The sequence below is a fragment of the Ursus arctos genome, unplaced genomic scaffold (genome assembly GCF_023065955.2).
Source record: "Ursus arctos isolate Adak ecotype North America unplaced genomic scaffold, UrsArc2.0 scaffold_5, whole genome shotgun sequence".
Taxonomy (NCBI): Eukaryota; Metazoa; Chordata; class Mammalia; order Carnivora; family Ursidae; genus Ursus; species Ursus arctos.
The window spans coordinates 42,603,475-42,630,141 of record NW_026623067.1 but is presented as its reverse complement, the minus strand read 5'-3'; the positions used below and the strand labels follow the sequence as shown (position 1 = coordinate 42,630,141).

At 37.9% G+C, this 26,667-nt stretch overlaps 1 protein-coding gene across 2 annotated transcripts in view; it reads left to right on the top strand.

Moving 5' to 3' along the window:
* The first annotated feature begins 1,086 nt into the window (after positions 1-1,086).
* The window catches only part of LARS1 (leucyl-tRNA synthetase 1), a 67,788-nt gene continuing 42,207 nt past the window's right edge, over positions 1,087-26,667 (top strand). Inside the window, exons 1-13 of one of the 2 annotated variants that reach the window (XM_057307446.1) lie at positions 1,098-1,273; positions 5,211-5,365; positions 9,100-9,218; positions 12,099-12,186; positions 12,562-12,642; positions 14,331-14,468; positions 18,144-18,305; positions 18,868-18,980; positions 19,799-19,862; positions 21,664-21,731; positions 21,828-22,053; positions 24,808-24,895; positions 24,982-25,058. In XM_057307446.1, coding sequence (XP_057163429.1) covers positions 5,363-5,365; positions 9,100-9,218; positions 12,099-12,186; positions 12,562-12,642; positions 14,331-14,468; positions 18,144-18,305; positions 18,868-18,980; positions 19,799-19,862; positions 21,664-21,731; positions 21,828-22,053; positions 24,808-24,895; positions 24,982-25,058 — 1,227 coding nt within the window. In that variant the 5' untranslated portion in view covers positions 1,098-1,273; positions 5,211-5,362. Of the gene's footprint in view, positions 1,274-5,210; positions 5,366-9,099; positions 9,219-12,098; positions 12,187-12,561; positions 12,643-14,330; positions 14,469-18,143; positions 18,306-18,867; positions 18,981-19,798; positions 19,863-21,663; positions 21,732-21,827; positions 22,054-24,807; positions 24,896-24,981; positions 25,059-26,667 lie in introns of both variants that reach the window. The other variant, XM_026498991.4, reaches the window with a different exon arrangement.

Below are 26,667 nucleotides of genomic sequence, written 5' to 3'. Positions count from 1 at the left end.
GGCCTCAATCCTAGGACCCTGTCATCATGACCTCAGCCAAAGGCAGACACTTAACCTTCTGAGCCACCCAGGCGCCCCACATGTAACAAATTTTATCAAGTCCATACCATGTGCCAGGCATCATTAGGCCATTATTAAATTTTTGTCTCAAAAACAGTTGTTGAAAAATGTAAATATACATATGCACGTATAATTTTAAAGTCATTAAATTTAAACTTTTTATTTAAAATTTTTTTTCTTTCCCTTGTCCTTTAGGAAGACACGCTTCTGGGCTGGGCACTGCCCCTCCCCCTGGAAAGTGCTTTGTAGATGCTCTATAAATGTTTACTGAATTAATAAATAAATGCGTGTGAGAGTACCTAATCTGACCTCAGAAAGTAAAAGCCTTGTTTGTCAATAGATCTTTCTTCCTATGATGGAAATGTTCTACATCTGCGCTGTCCGATGATACCGTAACCACGAGCCACACGGACTATCGAGCACTTGAAAAGTGGCTGGTGTGATTAAAGAACTCAATTTTAAATTTTACTGAATTTTAATTTAAACTTAAATAGAGACACGTGACTCGTGACTACCGGATTGGACAGCTCAGCCTTAGATGGTAGTACAGTTCAAGTAGTGTGAGCTTGGCACTGGAACCCGGTAGGTTTCAAGCCTCCACGCTGAAAAACAGAGATTGTTAATAAATGGTTATAAAATGTCTGGATTCCGGGCTGTTGAATGCCACCGACAGTAGTAAATATCTGTGCACAGTGGCAAGCCATAATTAGCACCTCAGTCACTGAAGACTAATAAACCTTGCATCCTGGCATCCTGACAGACACCCAACCCAGCGCCGCAGGGTAAAAAGGTTGAAGGTCGGGGAACTCCACCTTAGCCAGGGCGGCGTGCTCGCGGCAGCCTGGATCCCGAACAGCCTCATGGACTTTGTAGTTCAGCATGCCAGTGACATCACTACCTGTGTGTCACCATGGCGTGACCCTTTGGGTCAATTTCCGGTATCCTGTTGCTCTCTGGGAATTGTAGTCCATAGGTGCCTGCTAGACTTGGGCTCTAGGGGTCTGGAAACTACAATTCCCGGCGGGCTCCGAGACCCACGACGCAGTAGTTCGCAGTGAGCGGGCGATTGCCTCATCAGGTGTAAAGTGTGCTTCAGTGTTGTGGGAGGCCTATCTGCCCCCCAGACAGAAGGGAAAGGTGGTAGTTACTGCTTTGAGAGAATCACCGAGGTCACTGTCGTGGGTTTGCAGAGTTGCCGGGCGGTGCCATGGCGGTGAGTTCTGGCGGGAAGAGAGTCTCCTCAGCCCGGCGCTAGGACGTGGCTGATTTGTCGGCTTTTGCCAGAAGCTAGGGGCTCCCTGTGGTAGCCGTTGTCCTGAAGGGAAAAATCCTTCTCTAAAGAAAGGGAATGCCTTGACCCCACGCTAAAGATGTGAATGTTGTGAGGATGTGCCTTTTCTTGCTAGCTTTTGAGCCAGGGACTAATATCTTTACCTTTACACCCTACTTAATGTTACGTGTGTTAATTTCACCGAAGTGTCTAAAACCTATTTAGAGAGAGAGGAGTAGGTAACCTTGTTCCTCCTTTTAACAAAAAATTATTGAGCACTTCCCCGTAAAACAGTCACAAATCTCTACATCCATGGTGTTTACATGTGTGTGAGAGAGTTATGTACTAAAATATACGGTAAAATATGTCAGGTGCCTGTAAGTAGTATGGAAAAAAATAGAGCAGTGGTATAGAAAAAAAAAAAAAAGGGGAGACCACTAAGTGTGAGGTGGGGAAGGGTTGCAGTTTTAAAAGGATGATCAAGAAAGTCTTTGCTAAGAAGGTGACATTGTGGCAAAAAGGAGGTAAGGGAGCAAGCCAGGCAGCTATATGGAGGAGAAGATTTGCAGGCATAAGCAACAGTGTGAGTGAAAAGGGTAACGGACTGAGCCACCTAGGTGCCCTGGGTATGGACAACTCTTTAGGAATTTTATAAAGGAGAGCAGAGGAATGTGGTAATAGGTGAAGGTCAAAAGAGGACTTTTTTTGTTCTTTTTTTAAAGTTAGAAATTACACAATGCTAGGAATTATCCTGTAGAAATGAAAAATTGATGTGCTGTTCCTGAATAGAGTAGAGGGGATGAGATCAGGTGCATCAGTGGAGGGGTTAAGCAGGACCACACTCATCTATGTAACAGGAAAGAAGACAGATTATATGGGTACACGTGCATGTGGGTAGGCAGATGTGATGAGGAAGACTGTGAAAATTTTCTCTTCACTTCTTTTTCTCATTTAATTAAGAGCCAGGATTACCAGCTAAAAGTAAGGATTTGAAAGGAAATGATGGAGGCTTTAGGAGTGAGGCTTGTTTAGGACATTACTGTCAGTAGAACTTCCTGTGATGAAAAAGTTCTATATTTGCACTAATTTGGTAGCCATTAGCCGCATGTGGCTGTTGAGCACTTGAAATGTGGCTGGTGCAGTGGAAGGACTGAATTTTAATATAATTTTAAAATTAGAAAGTTACATGTGGCTAGTGGTTACTTTATTGGACAGTATACACATTAAAGTTTGAGAAGCACTAGTCTAGAAGGAGTAAGTAACTAAGTGGATTTCAGAAATTAGTAGTATTGCTGGGCGTCACTTGACAGTAGTGGACATGAATTTAAATTGAGGCCAGTCAGCATGGTTGAATTCTTATCTCCTGCCACTTTCAGCTTATTGATTAAAGGAACAGAGCAGGTGCATAGGAGAGTTGGAGTTTTGCCAGGCAAGAATGGTAAAGAAAATAGTGAAGGAGTGATTATATAGATGGATTTAAGGGATGGAGATAAGGACTTGGTATTGGAGGGGCCTACGGATTAGTGAAAAAAGGTCACAATCAGTAGGTCCTGTTGGGGTTGAAGAATTATTGGCGTTGGAATTCTAGTAGAGTTAAGACCAGTAATATCAGTAACTAACATTTATTATGTGTCATGCTTTGTGTTTAGCAATTCATTTGAATTGTCTCATTGAGTCTTCACATTAATCTATTTGAGTTAGGCACTCTTATTTGCAGTTTACAAAGGAAGAAACCCAGGCTTAGATTGCTTAACTAACAGGTCCGACTTCTCATAACTAGGACATGATGAAAGTGGATTAGAACTCAAAGAGATTGACTCATTTCTCAGTCACTATGCCATCCTGCTTTCCAGGAAAACACATCCCTTCTGAGTCCTGGTCCAGGGCTTTTTTTTTCTGTTCTAGGTTGCTCAATGACTTCCACCAACCCCATACCCCCACGGTGATGTCCTTAGCTAATGTGGAATTTGCAGGTCGTTCTCTTTTTTTTGGTGTTGATGGGAATGGGCTTTCAGTTTGAAAGACTTCAATACATTTTTTTCTTCTTTTTAAGATTTTTATAAGGAAACTGGCAACATTTCTGGTAGATATGATTGTTTTACTTTATTCACTTCTTGGCCTCTGAAAATATTCATGTTTTACACTGTCATGATACTGGGTTGATGTTAAAGTTCGTTTTATTGGAAAAATCCAATAAGAACTCCCTTTAGAAAGAATAAGTAACGATAAAAATAAAAAAAGTACTGATTGCTTATTCTGTGCCATGCATTAGTGTTTTACATAATTTTTCATCAAAACAACCCTCTTAAAGTAGGTGCTATTACTATCCCCATTTTACTGATGTGGAAAATAAGGCATCAAATCTACTCAGAGGAGGAATTGGAATTCATTTGGTGCCATTCTGGAGCCCATTCTCTTAATCATCGTGCTACCCCCAGTTGTAAGCTAATTAGGAAATTTCTTTTACAACTCTTCCCATAAGGAAAGTTTTCTCTTTCCAGAGGAAATCTTACCAAGTGTCTTACGACAATGACCATGTGATAGCATGTATAGAATATTAGTTTTTATTTTATAATCGAATATATAAATACCAAACTGTGATTTTCTTCATGCCAGAGTAGTAGTTATTTTTTAGAGCTTTTGACAGTTTTAATCTCTTCTAGTTATATATCAGACTTTTAGAGGGGGTCTGGGCATGTGATATAATAAACATAATAGCAACTTAAAAAATGTTGTTTTTAAACTTTCATTTGAGAAATTTAAATAGTGAACAAAACAGAGATAATAATAGTATTAGGTACTTCCATATACCCATCGCCCAACTTCAGTAATTGGCAGTTCAGGGCCACATTGTTTCATCTATCCCTCTCTTGGACCTTGCCCCTTCATCCCTCAGGATTCATTTTATGCAAGTTCCAGGCACCATATGTATGTGTTTGACATATTTTAGTATAAGGTTTTTATATCAATACACAGTTTAGTAAGTGTATATGCTACTACAAGGTAGGCATAATTTTTATTCTCATTTTATAGGTAGGTAGAAAAATGGAGGCTTAGAGAGTTTAAGGAATTTGTCTAGGGTTCTTGAGCTAGTAAGTGGTTGAGCTAGGAGGTGGCCAGAGTCCCAAGAGAAAGTAGAAATAGAAGGCAGAAGATGAGGGGTTTTGTCCAACTTGATCATTTGCTGATATGGTGATCTTCTGAGCTTCAAATTTATCATCTTTGAAATGATAGCTGTTTGCCCACTTGTTGTTAAGATCAAAAAAGTTAATGTTCATAAATTTTTAAGGTGCAGGATACTATGAGTATACGAAAGAGTTGTTATCTAGTTTAGAGAGTCTTTACTGGGGATGATTTTGTCCCCCTGAGAACATTTGGTCTGGAGACTTTGTCTGGGTGGGTGTGTTGCTGGCATCTAGTGGCTAGAAGCCAGGGATGCTTATAAGCATCTTACAGTGCACAAGGCAAAAACACAAAAAATTATTTAGTCTAAGCTGTCAGTAGTGCCAAAGTTTAGAAACTCTGATCTTGGCAAATAACCTTTTAACTAATTATTATAACCAATTGTCTAGTTAAATAGATGGTGAAGAAATTAAGGCTCAGATTGATCAAGTGACTTCCCAAGGTTATACAACAAATTGGTGCTGGGGCCAAAGTCAGATTTCATTACAACTCACTTTGATGTTTTGAGGAGCAAATTTTTTCTGAGAAGCAGAAACCTCAAAAAAGAGTTTTTGTGTATTTAGTTTGCTCAATAACAATAAAAAGAAACATATAGTTCTAAGTAATTTGTGAAGACTGTTGCTTTCATGTTCTTCTTTAAAGTGGGTGAAATAATAATTTTTTTTATTATTAACATATAATGTATTATTTGTTTCAGGGGTACCGGTCTGTGATTCATCAGCCTTACACAATACACAGCGCTCACCACAACACATACCTTCTGCAGTGTCCATCATCCAGCCTTCCCATCCCCTGACTCCCCTCGTATCCAGCAACCTTCAGTTTGTTTCCTGAGATTAAGAGTCTCTTATGGTTTGTCTCCCTCTCTGGTTTCATCTTGTTTCATTTTTTTCCTCTCTTCCCCTGTGATCCTTAAATTCCACATGACACAGTCTTTTTTTTTGTTTTTTTTTTTCTTAAGGAGGAACACTTTTTTTTTTTAAGGATTTATTTTATTTATTTGACAGAGAGAGAGACAGCCAGCGAGAGAGGGAACACAAGCTGGGGGAGTGGGAGAGGAAGAAGCAGGCTCCCAGCGGAGCAGGGTGCCTGATGCAGGGCTCGATCCCAGGACCCTGGGATCATGACCTGAGCCGAAGGCAGACGCTTAATGACTGAGCCACCCAGGCGCCCCATGACATAGTCATTTTTAAGCAAAAGATACTTGTCCTGTAACTTTTTTGTCTGTGGCATTGTACTTGGAGCTGAGGTGACTATGAAAGTTCTAAAAGTTGCTGTCTGCCAGGAGTTCACAGGTCAGCTGGGTAAATGTCTTAGGGATCATTTGGGTACATGCAAAGGAAGCCAACTCAGGTTGATTAAAGAGGAATTTAGTAATAGTACAGTGGGATTTGGTATCACTCATGACCCTAGTGTAGGAGGTAAAACTAGGCTTCATGAGCTAGGCTGCATTGGTATAAAGTATGTTAATATTTATAATATTACATTTATTTGCCAAATACATATATTAAATATATTAAAGTTTTATTAATAATAATATCAACATGTTAATGTGGAATAATAATATTAAATATATTAAAGTTTTTCCTTAAACTTTAAAGTTTGTTTTTTATTTCTGATTTTGAAATAAATTAAAATATTTTTGTGAGCCCCTATAGGTTAGAGAGTTTAAGGAATTTGTCTAGGGTTCTATAGGTTGCCTAGACAAAGAGTTCTATAGGCAACCTAGGCTTTTATAGGCAGCCTAGGCACTTTGCCTATTCTATTTACAGGTTAAGTCAGCTGTTAGGAGTTGTACAGGCTGTTTTTTATTTATTTTTTATTTTAAGATTTTACTTTTAAGCAATCTCTACACCCAACATAGGGCTTGAACTCCCAGCCCTGAGATCAGGAGTTGCATGCTTTATTGACTGAGCCAGCCTGCAACCCTGGAGTTGTGCAGGCTGTTGTAAGGGCTAGGTGGAATCTTCTGCCCAAAACTCCTTTGCTGGAACATAGGTCCTATCTAACTGGGAATTCTAGAAGAATACATTTAACCACCTCTAATGCACTACCTGAAATAAGACTGGGCTTTTGTTGCCGAGGAAGAAAGAGAAAGGACAGGCAGTGGGTAGGTGATCTGCTGTCTCTGCCGTACCTTATTTTCAAATGGTAGTCTTTGAATATTACTATTGAAAACCGGTTTGCATGTATGGAAGTAGAGACTTGTAACTTACAAGTTACTTGTTAGAGGAGGGTTTTGTAGTAAAAGGAGCAAAGGATCTGAGGGTCTGAATGAAGGTGGTTAGCAAAAATGGACAGGAGTGAGTAGATGAAGGCCCTTATTCTTTCCTGGAAAAGGAAATAACTTTATGCAACCGCACTTACTTTTATGGAAATTCTTGGGAAAGAGTCCAAATTGCTTAGTGCCTTGATTCACATATGCACCTAGTTCCTAGTCTGTTATTTTTTTATGGCCACAATATGCAAAAGTGGGCAATGTATTATTCACTTCTCTTTTAAAATCTTTAAATATTCAACAGCTAGTTGTTGAGAACGTGCTATAAGCTAGACCTTGAGGATATAATGAGAAACAAATTACCAGTCCCCTCCATGAACAAGCTTCAGTAGTCCTGTGAGGAAGACAGACAGACACCAGCACCACTGTGTGATTAGTGCTGCCATAGGGGAAATATTGGTAGGTAGGAACATACTAAGAATGGCATATCATAACCTCTTGGTGACCAGTGCAGGTGATTAGCTGAGACCTGAAAGATGAGTGAGCAAGGCAAAGATATTGGTGATGCATGAGGGCAGAGAAAATACTTTGAACAGAGGCTCAGGTGAGAGAGGGAGCTTGGCACATTTGGGAAAATGCAGATACCTTAATGGGCCTGCAGTGTGGGAATGCAGTGGGGGAATGAAAGAAAGGGAAGGAGGGTGGGATCTTTCAGAGATTAGACAAGAAGGGACTGGGGTGCTGGGTTTTACAGAATAGACTTTATCCTGACAGCTACAGAGAATCTCTGAAAGGGAAGTGACTTGATCAGATTAGTGTTTTGATACCATTTCCACTCATAGCAATTATGATTTGGTCAGGATTTATAGAAACAAAAAATTTCCTTGTCACTTACATTTTCCTTTGGTTACTGGAGAAACTTTTTATGTCCATGATTTTTTTTTTAAGATTTTTTTTTTTAAGTAATCTCTATACCCAACGGAGAGCTTGAACTCACAACCTCAAGATCAAGAGTTGCATGCTTTACTGACTGAGCCAGCCAGGCGCCCCACTTTTTTTTTAAAGTAATATAAAATATATGTATACATATATATTTAAGTAAGCTCTGTGTCCAATGTGGGGCTTGAAGATCAAGGTCAAGAGTTGCATGTTCTACTGATTGAGCCAGACAGGCTCCCCATTGGGAAGCATTTTTTAAATTGTTGTTTGAAAGGAGAGAGGGAGGCACAATTAAAGGAAACTGAGTTGCAGGTGTTAGGTGACTTGGCTAGGTCACCTGTTTAGTAGGTTGTCAAAGTATGAGTAGAGCTCAAGGGTGCATGGCTGGCCCAGTGAGTAGAGCATGCAACTCTTACCTCAGGGTTGTAAGTTTGAGCTCCATGTTGGGTGTAGAGATTTCTTAAAAAAAAAAAAAAAAAAAAAAAAAAAAAAATCTTAAAAAAAAGTATGAGTAGAGCCCAGATATTTTCTCATTTGAAAATGCTGCAGAATCTGGGAATGTTAGCATATAAGAAGGGGAAGAAAATCTAATTTCAGTTCAAATAACTTTATACCAGAAAATAAATTTTAGGAACTAAAAGTAAGTTTCAAAACAGAATTAGATTTGTGGGTGGTCCATTGGCATCCAGCTTTCACACTTGCCTGTTCTGTAAGCGTTCATTCCACTCCAGCTTCGGCACACTTCCTTTTAGCAGCTAATTTTTTTTTTTTTTCTACAGAATCACAAACTGAGAGAGAAGCTCTAACCTTGCTTTTTTTTTGGAAATAGGGTGATCATGCGTGTGCTTTGCTTTCGGTTTCAGCCGAAATGGAATGATGATGGCAATGTTGCCATGTAGATCTAATATTACTAGAGACAGTCTTGCTATTCTCTTTTTCATTTTAACTTCATATTAATAGTCTATTAACCATTTGGAGAGAAGTTCTTTGTCAGTTTCCTTGAAAGAAACATGTAGATGACTAATGCTCACTTAGCCTTCCCACTGGGTCCCAACATCCTATTTTGGTGGGTATTATTGCATCTTGGCCAGCAGGTACTGCTCCATCCTGTACTTTCTAAGTATTTATACATTTTAAATAAATAGGAACAGTATGTGTTTGACAACAGTATCTGTTTTAGTATATGATTTTTTTTGAAAAGTGCTTCAGAGTTTTTTATATATTTAAGTAATTCATTAACCATCACTTTGAGGTTTAAAATAGACAGATTGTGATAACCCTTATTTTTAATCGTGTTTGTTTAAAATTCAGGATAACCATGGAAAAATTACGTCTTAGGAAACAGCTCAGTTCTCTGTGAACCTACTTTTTTTAAAGCAAGCCTGTCAAATTATAGAGTGGATTATTCTCTCTCTTTTGTGTCCAATAGGAAAGAAAAGGAACAGCCAAAGTAGACTTTTTGAAGAAGATCGAGAAAGAAATCCAACAGAAATGGGATACTGAGAAAGTGTTTGAGGTCGATGCATCTAATGTAAAGAACCAGACTAGGTGAGTAATACTTTGGGAAGTTCTACGCCTTGTGTTTCCAAAACCATTGGCTACAGGAACCACTTTGTGGAAAGGATAAGGCAGATTGTATTTATAATGTGTGAAACATGCTAAAGGAGGTAACTTCTACTTTCTGCATTTGAAATTAGGATCCTCTTTCCTTTGGAATTATTATTATTATCATCATTATTATTATCATTTTTGAGTGAGCACAGGGTGCCTGGGTGGCTTAGTTGGTTAGGTGTCCAACTCTTGATTTCATTTCAGGTCATGATCTCAGGGTTGTGAGATTGAGCTGCACATTGGTCTCCATTCTCAATGCAAGAGTCTGCTTGAGATTCTCTTTTTCCCCTCTCCTCCTGCCCCTCCTTCTGTGCTTGTGCTCGCTTGCTCTTTCTCTCTCTCTCAAATAAATAAATAAATAAATAAATAAATAAATAAATAAAATCTTTAGGGAAAAAATAATAAAGCAAGTTGTATGCCCACTGTGAGGCTTGAACTCACGACCCTGGGATCAAAAGTCACATGCTCTATCAGCTGAGCCATCTGGGCGTCCTTCCTATAGAATTCTTTTTTTTTTTTTTTTAATGAGTTTATTTATTTATTTGAGAGAGAGAATGAGAGAGCAAGAGAGCATTAGTAGGGGTAGGGGAGAAGGAGAAGCAGGCTTCCCGCTGAGCAGGGAGCCTGACCCAGGGTTCGATCCTAGGACCCTGAGATCATGACCTGAGACGAAGGCAGACGCTTAACTGTACAATTCTTAAAGTTTTTTTTTTAACTAATATTTTATGTATTTAGACAAAGGAGAATGTTTTGAAGTTTTGTCTTTGCTGACTGATGAAATCATTCTATTAGAGATTTATATTATAGAGGTAATTATCTCCAGAGACACAAAGTATACAGTTTAAAGGATTTCTGTATTTGAAGGTCTTATTTCATAAATATTGTATTGCCTTGATGTTAAGCATCAGTTGTAAGACAGTCCACAGATAATGATTATGATATTGGGAAAAACAAAAACTAAATAACTGCCCCAAAACTGTACTGTAATAAATACATGCATCTTTTATAAGATGCATCTCAATTTCAGATATGTTGAAATGTAGAAAAATGTCTTCTTATAATGAGGAAATACATTGACAACAATTATAGTAGTAGCTAATCTCGAAAAGTTATTGTTCAGTATGCAAAGGCATTAGGAAATAAGCCATTTTTAACATGTATAGTATCATTTAATCTTCTTAACCCTTTAAGATTAGCAATACTTTTATCCCTGTGTTACAGATGAGAAGACTGAGGTACAGGGAGGCTAAGTAACCAGTTTAAGGTTACTAGGCATTGACAGGGTCTGGACTACTTTTCAGGACTTTCTCATTTTCAAGTGTATCCTCCTTGCTGCTCAGCAACACTCTAATGAATTTTTTCTTTTTCTTTCTTTTTTTTTTACAACATTAAGAGTATTGTTGTAATGTAAAGTCTCTGATGTTACTTAACCTATCGTTTGAAGCTTTTGTTGGTTTTAGAATTTGGGGCAATTTTAGGTAATTTTAAGTTACCAAGAATCAACTGAAAAAGCTGCGTTGTTTAGTGAAAGAAAATGAACTGAACAGGGGCGCCTGGGTGGCACAGCGGTTAAGCGTTTGCCTTCGGCTCAGGGCGTGATCCCGGCGTTCTGGGATCGAGCCCCACATCAGGCTCCTCTGCTATGAGCCTGCTTCCTCCTCTCCCACTCCCCCTGCTTGTGTTCCCTCTCTCGCTGGCTGTCTCTCTCTGTCAAATAAATAAAATCTTTAAAAAAAAAAAAAAAAAAAAAAAAGAAAATGAACTGAAGAAACTTAGAAATGTAACATTGAGTGAAAATTTTTTGTTTCTAAGTCATCCCTACACCCATTGTGGGGCTCGTAATTATGACCCTAGGATCAAGAATTGCTTCCTGTACTGACTGAGCCAGCCAGGTGCCCCAATATATGATTTTTTAGTGAAGCTCACAACTGAGCAAAATAAATGATACATTGTTTAAGGAGACAGACATACATATAAGCTATTCAAAATCAAGGAAATGACAAAAGTCACTTTCAAGATCGTGGTTATCTCTGGTGGGAGAGGGGTGAGGAGCACACAGTGTAGTTTCCGTGGGGCCAGCAGTTGGATAGTGTGCCTACAGGTGTTCATTTTATTGTGCTGCATGACATGTATGTTTATTATACATTTGATTCGTAAGAGAAGAGAATATAACATAATAAACAGCTTCAAAAAGGTGCTTTTTAACTTAATTTACCATGTATCTTGTAATTCTGAGGATATTTTATTTCACCTGACAGACTTTGAATTGCTTTATAAATATCTAATGAAGGCAAATCTTGTTTAGTCACTAAAACATTAAATTAATCCAGTTTCCTAAGAGTATTAAAATTATCTTTAGTAAATTATCTTTACTTAGCATTTTAGCTTAAGTTAAACCTCCAGTATTTGCTCAAGGATATTTGTTTCTTTGATATCTACCTATAAATATCTTATTCTTTCTAAATCAAAAGTAAGTTTGAATTTCAGAGGGCTTTTAATTTCCAGACTTATAAATTTAATTTAATTTTTATTTTTAAAGATAGAGAAAGAGAGAGCACGAGCAGGGGTGGGGCAGAGGGAGAGGTAGACTCTCTTCTGAGCAGGTGCTCCATGAGGCTGTCCATCCCAGGACCCCAGGGTCATGACCAGAGCTGAAGGCAGATGCGCATAACTGACTGAGCCACCCAGGTGCCTCTTAAATAATAAAATTTAAACAAGTTGTTTGTAGTACACATTCCCTTAGCCCCACCCCTTCGTTGTAAAAGGAACTTAACATTTTTTTCTCTGTACTTTGTTTTTTACATGATTGTTTTGCAGCAAGGGCAAGTACTTTGTAACCTTCCCATATCCGTATATGAATGGGCGCCTTCATTTGGGACACACATTTTCTTTATCCAAATGTGAGGTAAAGTTTCCTCTGTGTTTAATATAATAGGGTGGAGGGTCTTTGATAAATACTATTTTGAAGAAAATGGCATATATAGAATTTATTTTCTGTTAAGGGAACTTAGAATTCCTTAATTTTAAACATAATTTTAATATTTTACTTCTATAAGATATTCTTATATTTAATTTGTATATGCAGTGTGTAATAAGTATAAGTAATTCCTAGGATGGTGAAAAGACAGAAAAAAGGACTAGTGGGCAGAATTTTGGAATGACTTCCTTCTAAAGGAGGAGAGGAAGAAGAAAGCTAAACTGATGATCTTTGTGAAAAGTCAACATTTTGTATTTTTCTAGCATTCAAATTTATAATTTAAATTTAGTTTGCTTTCTATAGTTTGCAGTAGGATACCAGAGACTGAAAGGAAAAACTTGTCTGTTTCCCTTTGGTTTACACTGTACTGGAATGCCTATTAAGGTAAGATTGCTTTTGGGATTGGTTCCTACTCTTTTTAGCTTAAAGCAAATGTAATGTCCAATTTAAGAGCTTGAAGTAGGATTTTCAGATACTTTATAATGCCGTGTTTTTGAAATGAGTTGAATTATTGTGAAAATTAATTTGTAGAAGATATTTGAAGAAGTGCATAGAGGGCACACAAAAAGGTCTAAGTATCTCTAAGTAACTTTGCTATCTCTGTTGGTGACCTTACATATTCATATTTCAAGTTAGATTATAACTATTAACAATAAAGTAGCGTGATATTTTGTGCACATGATGTATAGGATGTCAGCATCAAGTAAAAAGCTTTTTTTGTGTAACAGCTTTTTTTTAGTTGTGTCATATTTTCATCATGTTTGCAAAGGTCTTCATTTGTCATAAATGTGTATTAGGAATAATTCTCAGTAAAGAAGGGGCCAGACAATGAGAGTTGAAAGGATTACCTAAATACAAGAGGATTGGGACATTTAACTCCCATTTCTTTTGCTTCTCCAACCTTTTATTTTGAAAAATGTCAAACCTGCAGAAAAGGTAAAAGGTTAGGACAATGAACACCCGTATACCTTTCACACGTAGATACCAAGTATTAACGTTTGCCATAGTCGCTTTAGTTCACACACATGTAATACGTGCACACTTTTTTCTCTCTTTTTCTATGAACTCGTTGAAAGTAAGTTGCACCCATCATGTCATGCCACCTGCAAGTACTTTAGCATGCGTCTTTGGAGGTCAAGGGCATTCTGCCTCAACACAGTCTCATTGTCCCCTTGGAGAAGTTTAAGTTCGTGTGCTGTGGATCACACGTTAGATTTTGTTATCAGTTCTTCTTGGTTTCTTTTAGTTTATCATGACATTGATGTCGTTTGAGAATTTAGGCCAGTTATTTTGTAAAATGCCCCATCATCTGAGTTTTCCGATTGTTTCTTCATGATTAAAATATTCTGACAAGAATACTGTATTGGTGAGGTGTAAACCTCCTGCTGTATCACGTCGAAAGGCGTATATCGGCAGTTTGTATAACCTCAGCTAAACCCCCATCTCTCAGTGTGTGTTTTCTAATTTATTTATTTATTTACCTTTTAAAAGATTTTATTTGTCAGAGAGAGACAGAGAGAGAGAGAGCATGAGCAAGGGGAGGGGCAGACGGAGAGGGAGAAGCAGGCTCCCTGCTGAGGAGAGCACAATATGGGGCTTGATCCCAGAATCCTGGGAACTTGACCTGAGCCGAAGGCAGATGCTTAACTGACTGAGCCACCCAGGCGCCCCCGTGTGTTTTTTAATTTAATGCCTTTCCTGTCTGCCTTGCGGGCTTGAGGTGATGATAGAAGATATAAGACAGTAATCTTTAAACTGAGAAATGCTATTATTTATGTTATTCAAAATGATAACACTATTTTATATATCTTGGTACTTCTAATGTCTATATATAGTGTACTACATTGAGTACTTTGTTGAATAAATGCTGGCTGAATATATGAAGTAAAATACTAATTTATAAATTATTGAATTTTGACATACATGAATTATATGAGTTTTCTATAATGATTCACATGTGTATAGATGGAGAAAATCTCAGTCAATTTTAGTTGGCCGTAGAAATACCAAAAAAATGCAAATTGTTTCTACCTTGAATTTTGAACTTCACTCTAATATTGTATTTGTTATAGGCGTGTGCTGATAAGTTGAAAAGAGAAATAGAGCTTTACGGTTGCCCCCCTGATTTTCCAGATGAAGAAGAAGAAGAGGAAGAAATCAATGTTAAAACAGAAGATGTAATAATTAAGGATAAAGCTAAAGGGAAAAAGGTTTGGTGGTTAATACTGTTTATTTTGGTTCAAATTTTATATTTATATTTGTCTAATTTATATTTGTATTCCCAGTACCTGGCACATAAAAAGTGCTCAGTAATTTTGAAAAAGGAACAAAAACAAAAATTATCTTTCTGACTTTTTGATGGCGTTTTTCCCCTTTTTACTTTATTTTGAAATAATTTAGATTTAGAGAAGGAATGCAGGGTAAAACAGAGTTCCCTCGTAATCTTCAGTTCCCCTTGTATAACCATGTACAGTCCTCAAAACTAAGAAATTAACATTTTAACAATGCTATTCAGTAAACTACAAACTTCATTTGACCTTCAACAGTTTTTTTGTTGACGTCCTTATTCTGTTTGCAGGTCCAATCCAAGATCCCACATTGCATTTACTTGTCACGTCTCCTTAGTCTCTTCCATCTTTGTCTTCCATGACTTTGACACTTTTGGAGAGTACTGGTCAGATCATTTATAGAATGTCCCTCAATTTGGGTTTGTCTATGCTTTCTCATGAGTAGGCTGAGAGGTGATGTGTCCCCCCTCAGGGCATAATATCAGTGAGTATATGATGTTGATATCTTATTATGTGTGATGTTAACCTTGATCATTTGGCTTAGGTGGTGTCCGCCAGGTTTTTCTACTGTAGGGATTCCATTTTTCCCTTTGATTCATAAATATTTTGAGAGAGATACTTTGAGGTTATGGAAATAATATTTCTTTTTTAAAAAAGATTTTATTTATTTTAGACAGAGAGTGATTGAGCAAGAGCGGGGGCTCAGGTCGGGGAAGGGACAGAGGGGAAGGGAGAGAAAGAATCCCAAGCAGACACCCCGCTGAACACAGAGCCCGATGTGGGGCTCAGTCTCATGACCCTGAGATCATGACCTCAGCTGAAATCAAGAGTCAGACATTTAAGTGACTGAGCCAGCCAGGCGCCCCTGGAAATAAAATCTTTTTAAATATTTTCTCACTAATTTTAGCATTTGTTGGTGGCTCTTGCCTGCAACAATTGTAACTGTATTGCTCTAATGGTGATTTTCCATTTCCCTCATTCCTTCTACATTTATTACCTGGAAGTCTTCTGAAAAGGAATAGGTGTCCTTTCTTCCCCATTTACTTATTTATTCGGGCTTTTTAAAAATATCAGTGTGGATTCATGGATATTTATTTTATTCTTTGAGTTATACTCCAATACTATCTGGTGTTATGGGGCGGTTGTTATTGCTCAACTTGCTCTGGTTTTGGCCATTGAGGGTCTTTTCAGTCGGCTCCTGTGTCTATCTGACATGCCCCCATCTTTTTTCTTTTCTTTTTTAAGCACGGTATTATTTTCTAGTGCCCAACATACTCCAGGTTCATCTTTTATTTTCCCTGTTATAGCCTGGAATCAACCACTTCTCTAAGGAATCCTGTTTCCTTTTATTGAGAAATTGTATTTAGAAGCTAAGTTCTGAATACTAGGTACACTCATTGTAGCCCTTCTCAGTAGAAGGAGCAAGGAAAAATATATAATAACCCTGGTAACCCACGTATATGCACCTGTCTATATTTCTTTACCCATCTCTATATACATTTAAAAAGTTCATCCTGCAGGGCCCCTGGCTGACTCGTTTGGTAGAACATGCAACTCTTGATGTTGGGGTCATGAGTATGAGCCCCCCATTGGGTGCAGAGTTTATTTAAAAAAAAAAAAAAAGCTCATAGTGATACTCCTGGCTCCATTTTAGCACCATGGTCCTCATTCTAGCATTCTCCTTTGGTAATTTGTGACTTCATTCTCCAACAGTGAGAAACCTGGCTCTCATTATTTATAGTATACAATTTGTTCAGTCCTAGTCTACTAGTAGTTCCAGAATTGCTAACCCATACACCTGGGAGAAACAGTTTTACCAACAGAAGCATAGTGTTTGTATATGCTTTTTGTCTAATATTTGTCCTTAGAAGCTAGTCAACACATTCTTTTCCAAAGTTATTTCTTTTTTTTTTTTTTTTTTTGAATGAGCTCTACACCCAATGTGTGGCTCAAAGTCACGGTCTCTGAGATCAAGAGTCGCATGTTCTACCAACTGAGCCAGCCAGGCTTCCCCCAAAGTTACTTCTAAAGCTCCTTTCTTTCTCTTTTTCTTTCTTTTTTTTTTTTTTTTAAAAGATTTCATTTGCTTATTTGACAGAGAGCACATGCAGGGGGAGCAGCAGGCAGAAGGAGAGGGAGAAGCAGGCTCCCAGCTTAGCAGAGAGCCCAGTGTGGGGTAGATCCCAGGACCCTGGGATCATGGCCTGAGCTGAAGGCAGACACTGAACTGACTGAGCCACCCAGGCGCCCCATAAAGCTCCTTTCTTTTTAACCCACTTCAAAGTGTGGTTGTATCATGTATTTATAATACTGTTAGATACATTTGTCACAGTCTACATTTCATCTTCCATTCCTCCAATATCCTGGTTGATTTTTTAAACAAGTATATATACAATAAAATTCACTCTTTGTAGTAGATAGTTGTGTTGGTTTGACAAATACATGGAGTTATGTTTCTGATATCATAGTACCATACAGAGCAGTTCTATCACCTCTAAAATTCCTTGCCCTGCCCTTTTTTTTTTTTTTAAGATTTATTTATTTATTTTAGTGGGGGAGAGAGAGTGCGTGGGTGCATACTCATGCATGCATGGGTTGGGGTGGAGGGGCAGAGGGAGAGTGGGGGGGCATCTCAAGCAGACTCCCTGTTGAGCATGGAGCCCGATGCAGGGCTTGATCCCATGACCCTGAGACCATGACCTTAGTTGAAATCAGGACTCTGACGCTTAACTGACTGTGCCCCCAGGCACCCTTCCTTTTTTTTTTTTTTTTTTTTTTTTTTTTTACGATTTTATCTATTTGTTTTAGAGAAAGCGAGCAAGTGAGCAGGGGGAGCCAGATGTGGAGCTCGATCACATGACCCCAGGATCACCACCCGAGCCAAAACCAAGAGTCGGTCGCTTAACCGACTGAGCCACCCATTTTTATAGTTTTATAGTTTTTTTTTTTTTTTTTTTAAAGATTTTTTTTATTTATTTATGTGACAGAGAGACAGCCAGCGAGAGAGGGAACACAGCAGGGGGAGTGGGAGAGGAAGAAGCAGGCTCATAGCGGAAGAGCCTGATGTGGGACTCGATCCCGGATCACCAGGATCACGCCCTGAGCCGAAGGCAGACGCTTTAACGACTGCGCTACCCAGGCGCCCCTATAGTTTTATAGTTTTTTAATAGTTTTTATAGTTTTATAGTTTAACTCCTTTACCCACCTCCAACCCCTGACATTTGGTTGCCTTTTTGATATTGGTAAATATTAGGAAAAGACAAAACTCTTGTTAGTGCTTATTAATAACTAAAAAAAGATGTATATGGTGTTAGAAAAAAGGAAATAGAGATTGGTGCTGACATCTTTGATGATAATTTTTTATCGTTCCAACAATTTAGTTTTTTCTGGTATCAGAGTCTTAGTATTGAACTGTAAAATTTAGCAGACAAAATAGTACATCTAGATCCTTTAGTATTCTGACATACCAACAGCATGTTTTGGAATATAAAAAATTACCAAATCAAATTATTCACTTAAAATTATTGCAATCCTGGAATTTGCTAACCAGTTGTTGGTTGGTCCTTGATGGAGTTTGTTTTTACTGGTTATTTTCAGAGTAAAGCTGCTGCTAAAGCTGGATCTTCTAAATATCAGTGGGGCATTATGAAATCCCTTGGTCTGTCTGATGAAGAGATAGTCAAATTTTCTGAAGCAGAACACTGGCTTGATTATTTCCCACCACTGGCTATTCAGGATCTGAAGAGAATGGGTTTGAAGGTATGTCCATCACCCTCCGTAGTTTAAGAAAATACAAAGAACACATTGTGTTTATGATTATATGAGATTTGGACCACCTCTTAATTTAGAACAATATATTCCACCTGTATTGCACTAATGACTTAGTACTGCTATTGTTATGGGCCTTGATGTAAGCAGTGAAGTACTTAAATATTTGTTGTATTGGAACAAATATTTGTTATATTGGAATATGTTTTAATAGCAATTAGTAGAAGGGAATTCAGTTCGAAGAGTATGAAGAAGCCAAAGTTTAGTTTATATATTTAGGTATACATAAAGGTATTATTTAGGTGTTCTTTCTTAATTTACTGTAATTCCTTTATGCTTACTATATGGATATGTATATTTCAAAATTGATGAACACAAGTTAATATTATGTATTTAATAGATAGAAACTGAAAATTGTTTTCTTTTTAATGTTTGATATAATTATAGGTTGGAAAATAAGAGTAGAAGTGTAAATAATTGATTTGTGGGAATTCTTATTCAGAGAATCTATACAAATTTCTAAAAAATTACCTTTTTCTTTTCTCTTCTATAGGTAGACTGGCGTCGTTCCTTCATCACCACTGATGTTAATCCTTACTATGATTCATTTGTCAAGTGGCAGTTTCTAACATTAAGAGAAAGAAGCAAAATAAAATTTGGGAAGCGGTGAGTTTGTTGTCCTTCAATATAATAAAGCAAAAATCATAATTCTTGCACTGTAATTCACTGCTTGATAGATAGCCTTCTTTTTCCCATTATCCTTTCTCATTTTATACATTTTTCCTTTTTGTTCCCATGTCTCATTTGTTTCCTTTTTTGTCTTACCAGTATTTTAATGTATCTGAGGTTCTTGGTGTTTATGACAAATAAAAACAGGGAGAATAGAAATATTGGCTTTTTTTTTTTTTAATATAATACCCAGTGCTCATTACATCACATGCCCTCCTTAATATTCATCACGCAGTTGCCCCGTCTCCCTACCCCACTCCTCTCCAGCAACCCTTAGTTTGTTTCCTATGATTAAGAGTCTGTTATGGTTTGTCTCCCTCTCATAGTGTTGGCTTTTATGATCTCCCTAAAGATTCTGTTCAGTATTTCCAGCCAAGCACAAAACTAATTTTATTTATGTGTTAGTTTATCCTTTTTTTCTATAAATTGTTTAAGATTCTTCCTTGATTCTGTTGATTAATTAAAAGCTACTTGTATTTCAGAACTGAAATTATATTTCATAATCTTTTGTTTCATACCACAAAGCCAAGGTCAGTGCATATTTTTCTGGGGTATTACCTTTGATGAAGACAGAAAGGTTTCATTAAATAACTAGGCTGACAACTACTCATAAAAGCATATATAATTGATGTAGACATTTGTTCAGTTAGAAGTTTTAGTTAGAAGAAATATTGTAAGATATTAGCAACAAAGGCAAATATGTTAGGATAGAACTTGTATATTATAATAATGTTTGTCACTTACTTATTTTTTAGATATACCATTTATTCTCCAAAAGACGGACAGCCTTGCATGGATCATGACAGGCAAACTGGAGAGGTAATTATTTGTGACATAGAGTAGCTATTATAATATTTTATAATATGGCCATAGAGTTTACAGAATAGATCAGGAAGCTAGAAATAATTTTATTCCAGTGCTGAGGTGTATTCTGGTGACTGAAGAGGGAGGCACAATGGCACTGTAGGTGTCTGTGTCTTGTCTAGGACCTTGTTACTCTAAGAGCATTGCTAGGACCAGCTGCATATGCTTGTGATAGAAAAGCACATTCTTGAGCCTCACCCCCAAATTGCTGAATCAGAAGCTCTGGGGGTGGAGCCCAGAAATCGGTCTCTAATAAGCTCTCAATAGGATTCACATGTAGGCTAATGTTTGAGAAGCACTGCCTGGAGAATACACAACTCTAAAAAAGAGAGCATGGGGCAAGGTAATGAGATATGTGGCTAACTGATGTACACAGATTCCATTTATACTTGCTTTGATCATGTATCTGCTTGCTTAGTTCCAAAGTACTTCTGGCCATGCATAACATCAGTTCACTCTACATTCCTGTAGGACACATTAGTAGCATTATTCCTTGTAATACTTGAGTGAAGCCGGGGTGATTTGCCTAAAGCCATGGCACAGTGAATCAGTAACAATGACAGAATCTGACCTTAGGATTCCCTATGAGTGCATCTTCCTTTATTACCATCTCTGAATGCATTTATAGTCTAGTGACTACTTTTCGAAGTCAGCTTTCAATTATGTGACTTACCTAATAGAAGTGAGAGTTGATAAAAATTTTGAATTTGGAAGACCCAGTTTACTGACTCTGTTAAGTTTTAATGTAGTCAACACCACAGCAGTATCCTAAATTCCAATAGTATGTCATAGGTTTTCAAAGCATTTTCTTGTTCATTGTCCTATGTGCTGCTCAGCACAATCCTGTGTGAGTCACAGTACGGTTATTTTACAGATGAAGAAATGAAGGCTCAGAGAGACTGTGACTCCCTTGGGTCAAGCCATTAGTAATGGCCTACGCTAGGTTTTGAATGCACATCATCTGACCCCAGCTCCAGGGTATTTCTTTGATGTGTGTTCTGTGGGATTGTTTGATTACATATTCTGACTCTCATTTTGGTAAACACCATTTTGGGTGATTACTCTAATTTTTTTCCCCCTGTCCTCCACTCTCAAGTGAGCTCTTAGCCAACTGTTTTTACTTAGTAGTGTCTGGGCTTCCTTTATGGGTTCTGATCTGGTGTGGGGTGGGAGGGTGGTCTTTCAAGTCACTTCTTTTTTTTTTTCCCCCTGAAGATTTTTATTTATTTATTTGAGAGAGAGAGAGAAAGAGAGCACCAGCTGGAGACGGTGTGGTGCAGAGTGAGAGGGAGAAGCAGAGGGATCATGACCTGAGCTGAAGGCAGTTGCTTAACTGACTGAGCCACCCAGGCAACCCTTTCAAGTAATGTCTTTCACATTAGAGCTTTATTTATTTTTTATTTTTTAACATTTTTAAAAGATTTTATTTATTCATTTGAGAGAGAGGGAGAGCAGAGGGAGAAGCAGACTCCCCACTGAGCCGGGAGCCCGACATGGGACTCAATCCCAGGACCTGGAGATTACGACCTGAGCCAAAAGCAGATGCTTAACCACCTGAACCGCCTGGGTGCCCCCAGGTTAGATTTTTATGTGAATATAGTCATCTCCCTACTGGCAATCTCCTCATTGGAAGAAAGAATTATTCTAACAATGTGAGAATCCATCCAAAAAATTTGAGTCGGATCTCTCATATAGATTAGTGTGTTTAATCCAAGTTTGTTTTCCTCTCAAATTTTTGTTCTGTTTGTTTGTTTAGGGCGTGGGACCTCAGGAATATACTTTAATCAAGTTGAAAGTGCTTGAGCCGTACCCATCCAAATTAAGGTAGGTTGCTAAAGAGTTACTGCTTTCTCTTTTTGGAATAACAGATGTGATTGAATCCACCACCTTTTTTTGCATTAACATATTTTTTCTTCTTAGTGGCCTGAAAGGGAAAAATATCTTCTTGGTAGCTGCTACTCTCAGACCTGAGACCATGTTTGGACAGACCAACTGTTGGGTTCGCCCTGATATGAAGTACATTGGATTTGAGACGGGGAATGGTGATATATTCATCTGCACCCAAAGAGCTGCCAGGAATATGTCATACCAGGGCTTTACCAAACACAATGGAGTGGTGCCTGTTGTTAAGGAATTAATGGGAGAGGTGAGTTGGGTAGCAGATTTTTTGTTTTAGTGCTTAAATTTAGAGGAAAATTTTAACCATAACAATTGAGGAAAGAACATTGAAAAAAATCTTTTTAATTGAGTTATATATACAATGCAGTGTGTAAATTCTTTTTTTTTTTTTTTAAAGATTTTTATGTATTTATTTGACAGGGAGACAGCCAGCGAGAGAGGGAACACAGCAGGGGGAGTGGGAGAGGGAAAAGCAGGCTTCCCACTGAGCAGGGAGCCCAATGCAGGGCTCGATCCCAGGACTCTGGGATCATGACCTGAGCCGAAGGCAGATGCTTAACGACTGAGCCACCCAGGCGCCCCTGTAAATTCTAAAGTTTGTATTTTGGTGCATTTTTATACGTGTGTACACTCATGCAAGCACCACCCAAATCAAGGTATAGAACAGTTCTAGTAGTCTAGAAAGTGCTCTCTTGTCCATCTTGCAGTTAGTACTCACCCCTCTCCTGCAAAGGTAACCACTGCTCTGATATAAGTCACCAATTATATACAGAATTATATAATCTGTACTCTTTGTGTCTGGCTTGTTTTGCTCAAATTATGTCTTTGAAATTCATACATGTGTGTAGCAGTGGTTTTGTTCTTATTGCTGTGCAGTATTCATTGTGTGACTATATGACCATGGAATTTTTGAGTCTTATGTTTCAGTTTAGTAAGTATCTGGTTGAAGAATAGAGACAGTGCTCCCCAAAAGATTTAACAGCTGCAGTAGAAGATGATTACCTGCATTCCTGGTATAGAATTGCAGCCTTTTTTTTTCTGAAGAATCTTGGTTGATAGTAACTAAATCTGGATGATTATGTAGCTTTTAGCCTTACATTTTATTTACTTACCGGTATTTCAGAGTATATTATATTCCCTTTGGTAAATGCTGGTCTTAGGTATCTTAATAACTAACATTTATTTATTTATTTTTTAAAAAAGGTTTTATTTATTTGAGAGAGAGAGAAAGCATGAGCAGGAGAGGCAAAGGGAGAAGGAGAGAGAGAATCTCAAGCAGACTCAGTGCTGAGCAGCACCTGATGTGGGGCTCGATCTCATGTCCCTGAGATCATGACCTGAACCAAAACCAAGAGTCAGACGCTTAACCAACTGAGCCACCCAGGCGCCCCAATAAATAGCATTTTAAAAGGGAAAGTTGATAGAATACTATCTTAGTTCTTCTTTTGAATTGAACTTTTATTTCTTGCTTATTTTGTAAACTCACTTTTGGACTTAATTTTTACACATTCATAGGACTCAAAATTGGAAAGCCAGAAAGATACAAAATATATCCTTAGTCACTCAGTTTCCCCTTCCGTAGGCATTCACTAAAATCACTGTTTTATATGTCCTTCCAGAAATATTTCACATATGAACAAGCAAGTGCCTGTATGTTCTTTCTCCCTCTTTTTATTATAAAGATTTTATTTACTTGAGAGAGAGAGTGTATGCACAAGCAGGGGGCAGAGGCAGAGGGAGAGAGAGAGCGAGAGAATCTCAAGCAGATACCCTGTTGAGTGCAGAGCCTGACTTGGGGCTTAATCCCACTCCCCTGACATCATGATCTGAGCCAAAATCAAGAGTCAGATGCTTAACCAGCTGAGCCACCCAGGCACCCTTCCCTCTTTTTAATATACAAATGGCAGTATACTTTATCACATTGTTCTGCGTCTTGCTTTTTTATTTAATTATGTCTTGGTATTTGCCTTAATCGGCGCAGAGCTTCCTTGTATCTTCTGTTTTACAGCCACATAGTATTCCATTGTTTGGCTCTACCACAGCTTATTTAACCATTCTTTATAATGGATATTTGAATAGTTTCTTGTCTTTTTCTCTGATAAGCAGTGCTGCCGCATCTCATTAGTTCCTGATGTTGAAGTTCTGTTTGAGACATTTTTAGGAATTGTGTGAATAACACAGATTTTTTCTGTTCCTAATGCAGTTTCTTTCCACGTAAATTTGAGCAGATTCTGGAGTGCGTGGTATAAATTAAAAAATAGCTTTCAGCCCTTAAGACTGTTAGGTTATTTAGCCTTCACCCATGTGACTATAAAAGTAGCTTCTTTACGAATAAAGCGGATGGGTGGGAACTGTGGAATTGCGAAGTGTATTCCTTGGCTCAACAAGCAGCTGCAAACTCTTCGTTGCCTTTCCGAGAGTATGGGTTCAGTATTGTTGAATCTTCGGAATTTTTTTTTTTTTTAAGAAACTGGTTATATCCTTTCCGTTTAGTTCTTCTTTGTAATCATTGTCTTAAATGGATATACAGTATTTTATTTTGTTGATATCTCATATTTTGTTAAATAATTTTTCTATCCTTTAAAGTTTTAGCTGTCTCCAGATCTTGCTGTTGTAATTAACACAGCATTGGGCAGACTTCTCAAAGAAAAAAAGTTATTTTTTCCTTTGAGGTAAATCCCTAGGATTGGATTGCTGGGTCCAGGTTGTGGGAACATTTTTGTGTCTCTTGAGCTATGGTTCCAATATTGTTTTCCTCAAGAAGTACACTGTCACAAGCGATGTATGTATTAGTGTACTGATTTCCTCACCACTTACCACATCTCATTTGGATATCATAATTATTTATAACTAATAATTATGTATAAAAGAAGATGTTCTGTTTTACTTCATATATTTTTGAATACTAACTTCTCAGGGCTTAAAAATATTAACACTGTTTTAAATTTTAATGGTTAAAAAGTTTTTTCACCTTCATGCTGATTTTTTTTTTGTTGCACAGGAAATTCTTGGTGCATCCCTTTCTGCACCTTTAACATCTAATAAGGTGATCTATGTTCTTCCAATGCTCACCATAAAAGAGGATAAAGGTAAAGAGTTTCTTTCTTTTTTTCTAGAAATAATTTGATAACTGCATTCTGGTTGTATTAATTAATTCCACACTTTCTTTTATAAGGCACTGGCGTGGTCACAAGTGTTCCTTCTGACTCTCCTGATGATTTTGCTGCCCTCAGAGATCTGAAGAAAAAGCAAGTGGGTATCTGAGTTTCATGTTCTTGTTTCTTCTTTATCATCTAATTAGCTACCAGTGAACTAACTGTGAAATTAGGCTAAAAAGCTATCATATATCTTTGAACTATTACCCTCTGCCTTATTTCTTGATGTTTATATATTTTCCTTTGTTTTGAATTTTAAGTATAATATTTCATAGAATCTTTTTTTAAAAGACTTTTAGAGCAGTTTTAGGTTTACAGTAAAATGGAGAGGAAGGTACAGAGATTTCCCATATACTCCCTGCCTTCACACGTGCACAGTCTCCTCCATTATCAAAATCCCCACCAGAGGGGTACATTTGTTACCATGATGAATCTGCATTGACACATCATAATCCCTCAAAGTCCATAGTTTACCTTAGGGTTCACTCTTGGTGGTGTATATTCTTTGGGTTTGGGCGACTGTATGATGACACAGATTCATCATTATAATATCATAGAGTATCTCCATTGCCCTAAAAATCCTGTGTGCTCTTTCTGTTCATCTCTCTTCCCTGTGACCCCTGGCAATCACCGATCTTTTTACTGTCTCCACAGTTTTACCTTTTCTGGAATGTCATATAGTTGGAATCATACAGTATGTAGATTTCTCAGATTGGCTTCTTTCAACTACTCATATGCATCTAAAGTTTCTCTGTGTCTTTTCATAGCTTGATTGCTCATTTTCTTTTTAGCGCTGAATAAAATTCTGCTACCTGGATGTACCACAGTTCATCCATTCACTTCCTGAAGGAACTCTTGGTTGCTAATAAGCACTGGTAATTATGGATAAAGCTGCTGTATACATCCGTATGCCGGTTTTTGTGTAGACATAAGTTTTCAGCTCCTTTGGGTAAATACCAAGGAGTGTGATTGCTGGGTCCTATGGTAAGAATATGTTTGGTTTTGAAAGAGCCACCAAGCTGTCTTTCAAAGTGGCTGTACTGTTTCGCATTCCCACCAGCAGTGTATAAGAGTTCTTGTTGCTCCACATCCTCATTAGCATCTGGTGGTGTCATTGAGCCAGATTTTGGCCATTGTAATAGGTGTGTAGTGATATCTCTTTGTTGTTTTAATTTGCATTTTCCTGATGACATGATGTGGTCCTTTCATATGCTTATTTGCCAGCTATGTATCTTCTTTCATTGCGGCGCGTCTGTTAAAGTCTTTGGCTCATTAAAAAATCAGGTTGCCATTCACACCGGCGTGCGCACGCGCACACACACACACACACACACACACACACACGAGTGGGGGAACAGAGAGTGAGGAGAAGCAGAGTCTCCACTGAGCAGGAGCCTGATGTGGGCTTGATCCCAGGACCCTGAGATCGTGACCTGAGCTGGAACTAAGGCAGACGCTTAACCGACTGAGCCACTCAGGTGACCCAGATTGTTTTTTTCCTTATAACTCAGTTTTGAGAATTCTTTGTATATTTTGGATAATAGTCCTTTATCAGATGTGTCTTTTGCAAATATTTTTTCATGATCTTTGGCTTGTCTTTTAATTCCCGATCCTGTCTTTTGCAGAGCAGTTTTTGATTTTAATGATGTTCAGCTTATTATTTCTTGCATGGATTGTGTCTTTGATGTTGTATCTAAAAAGGCACC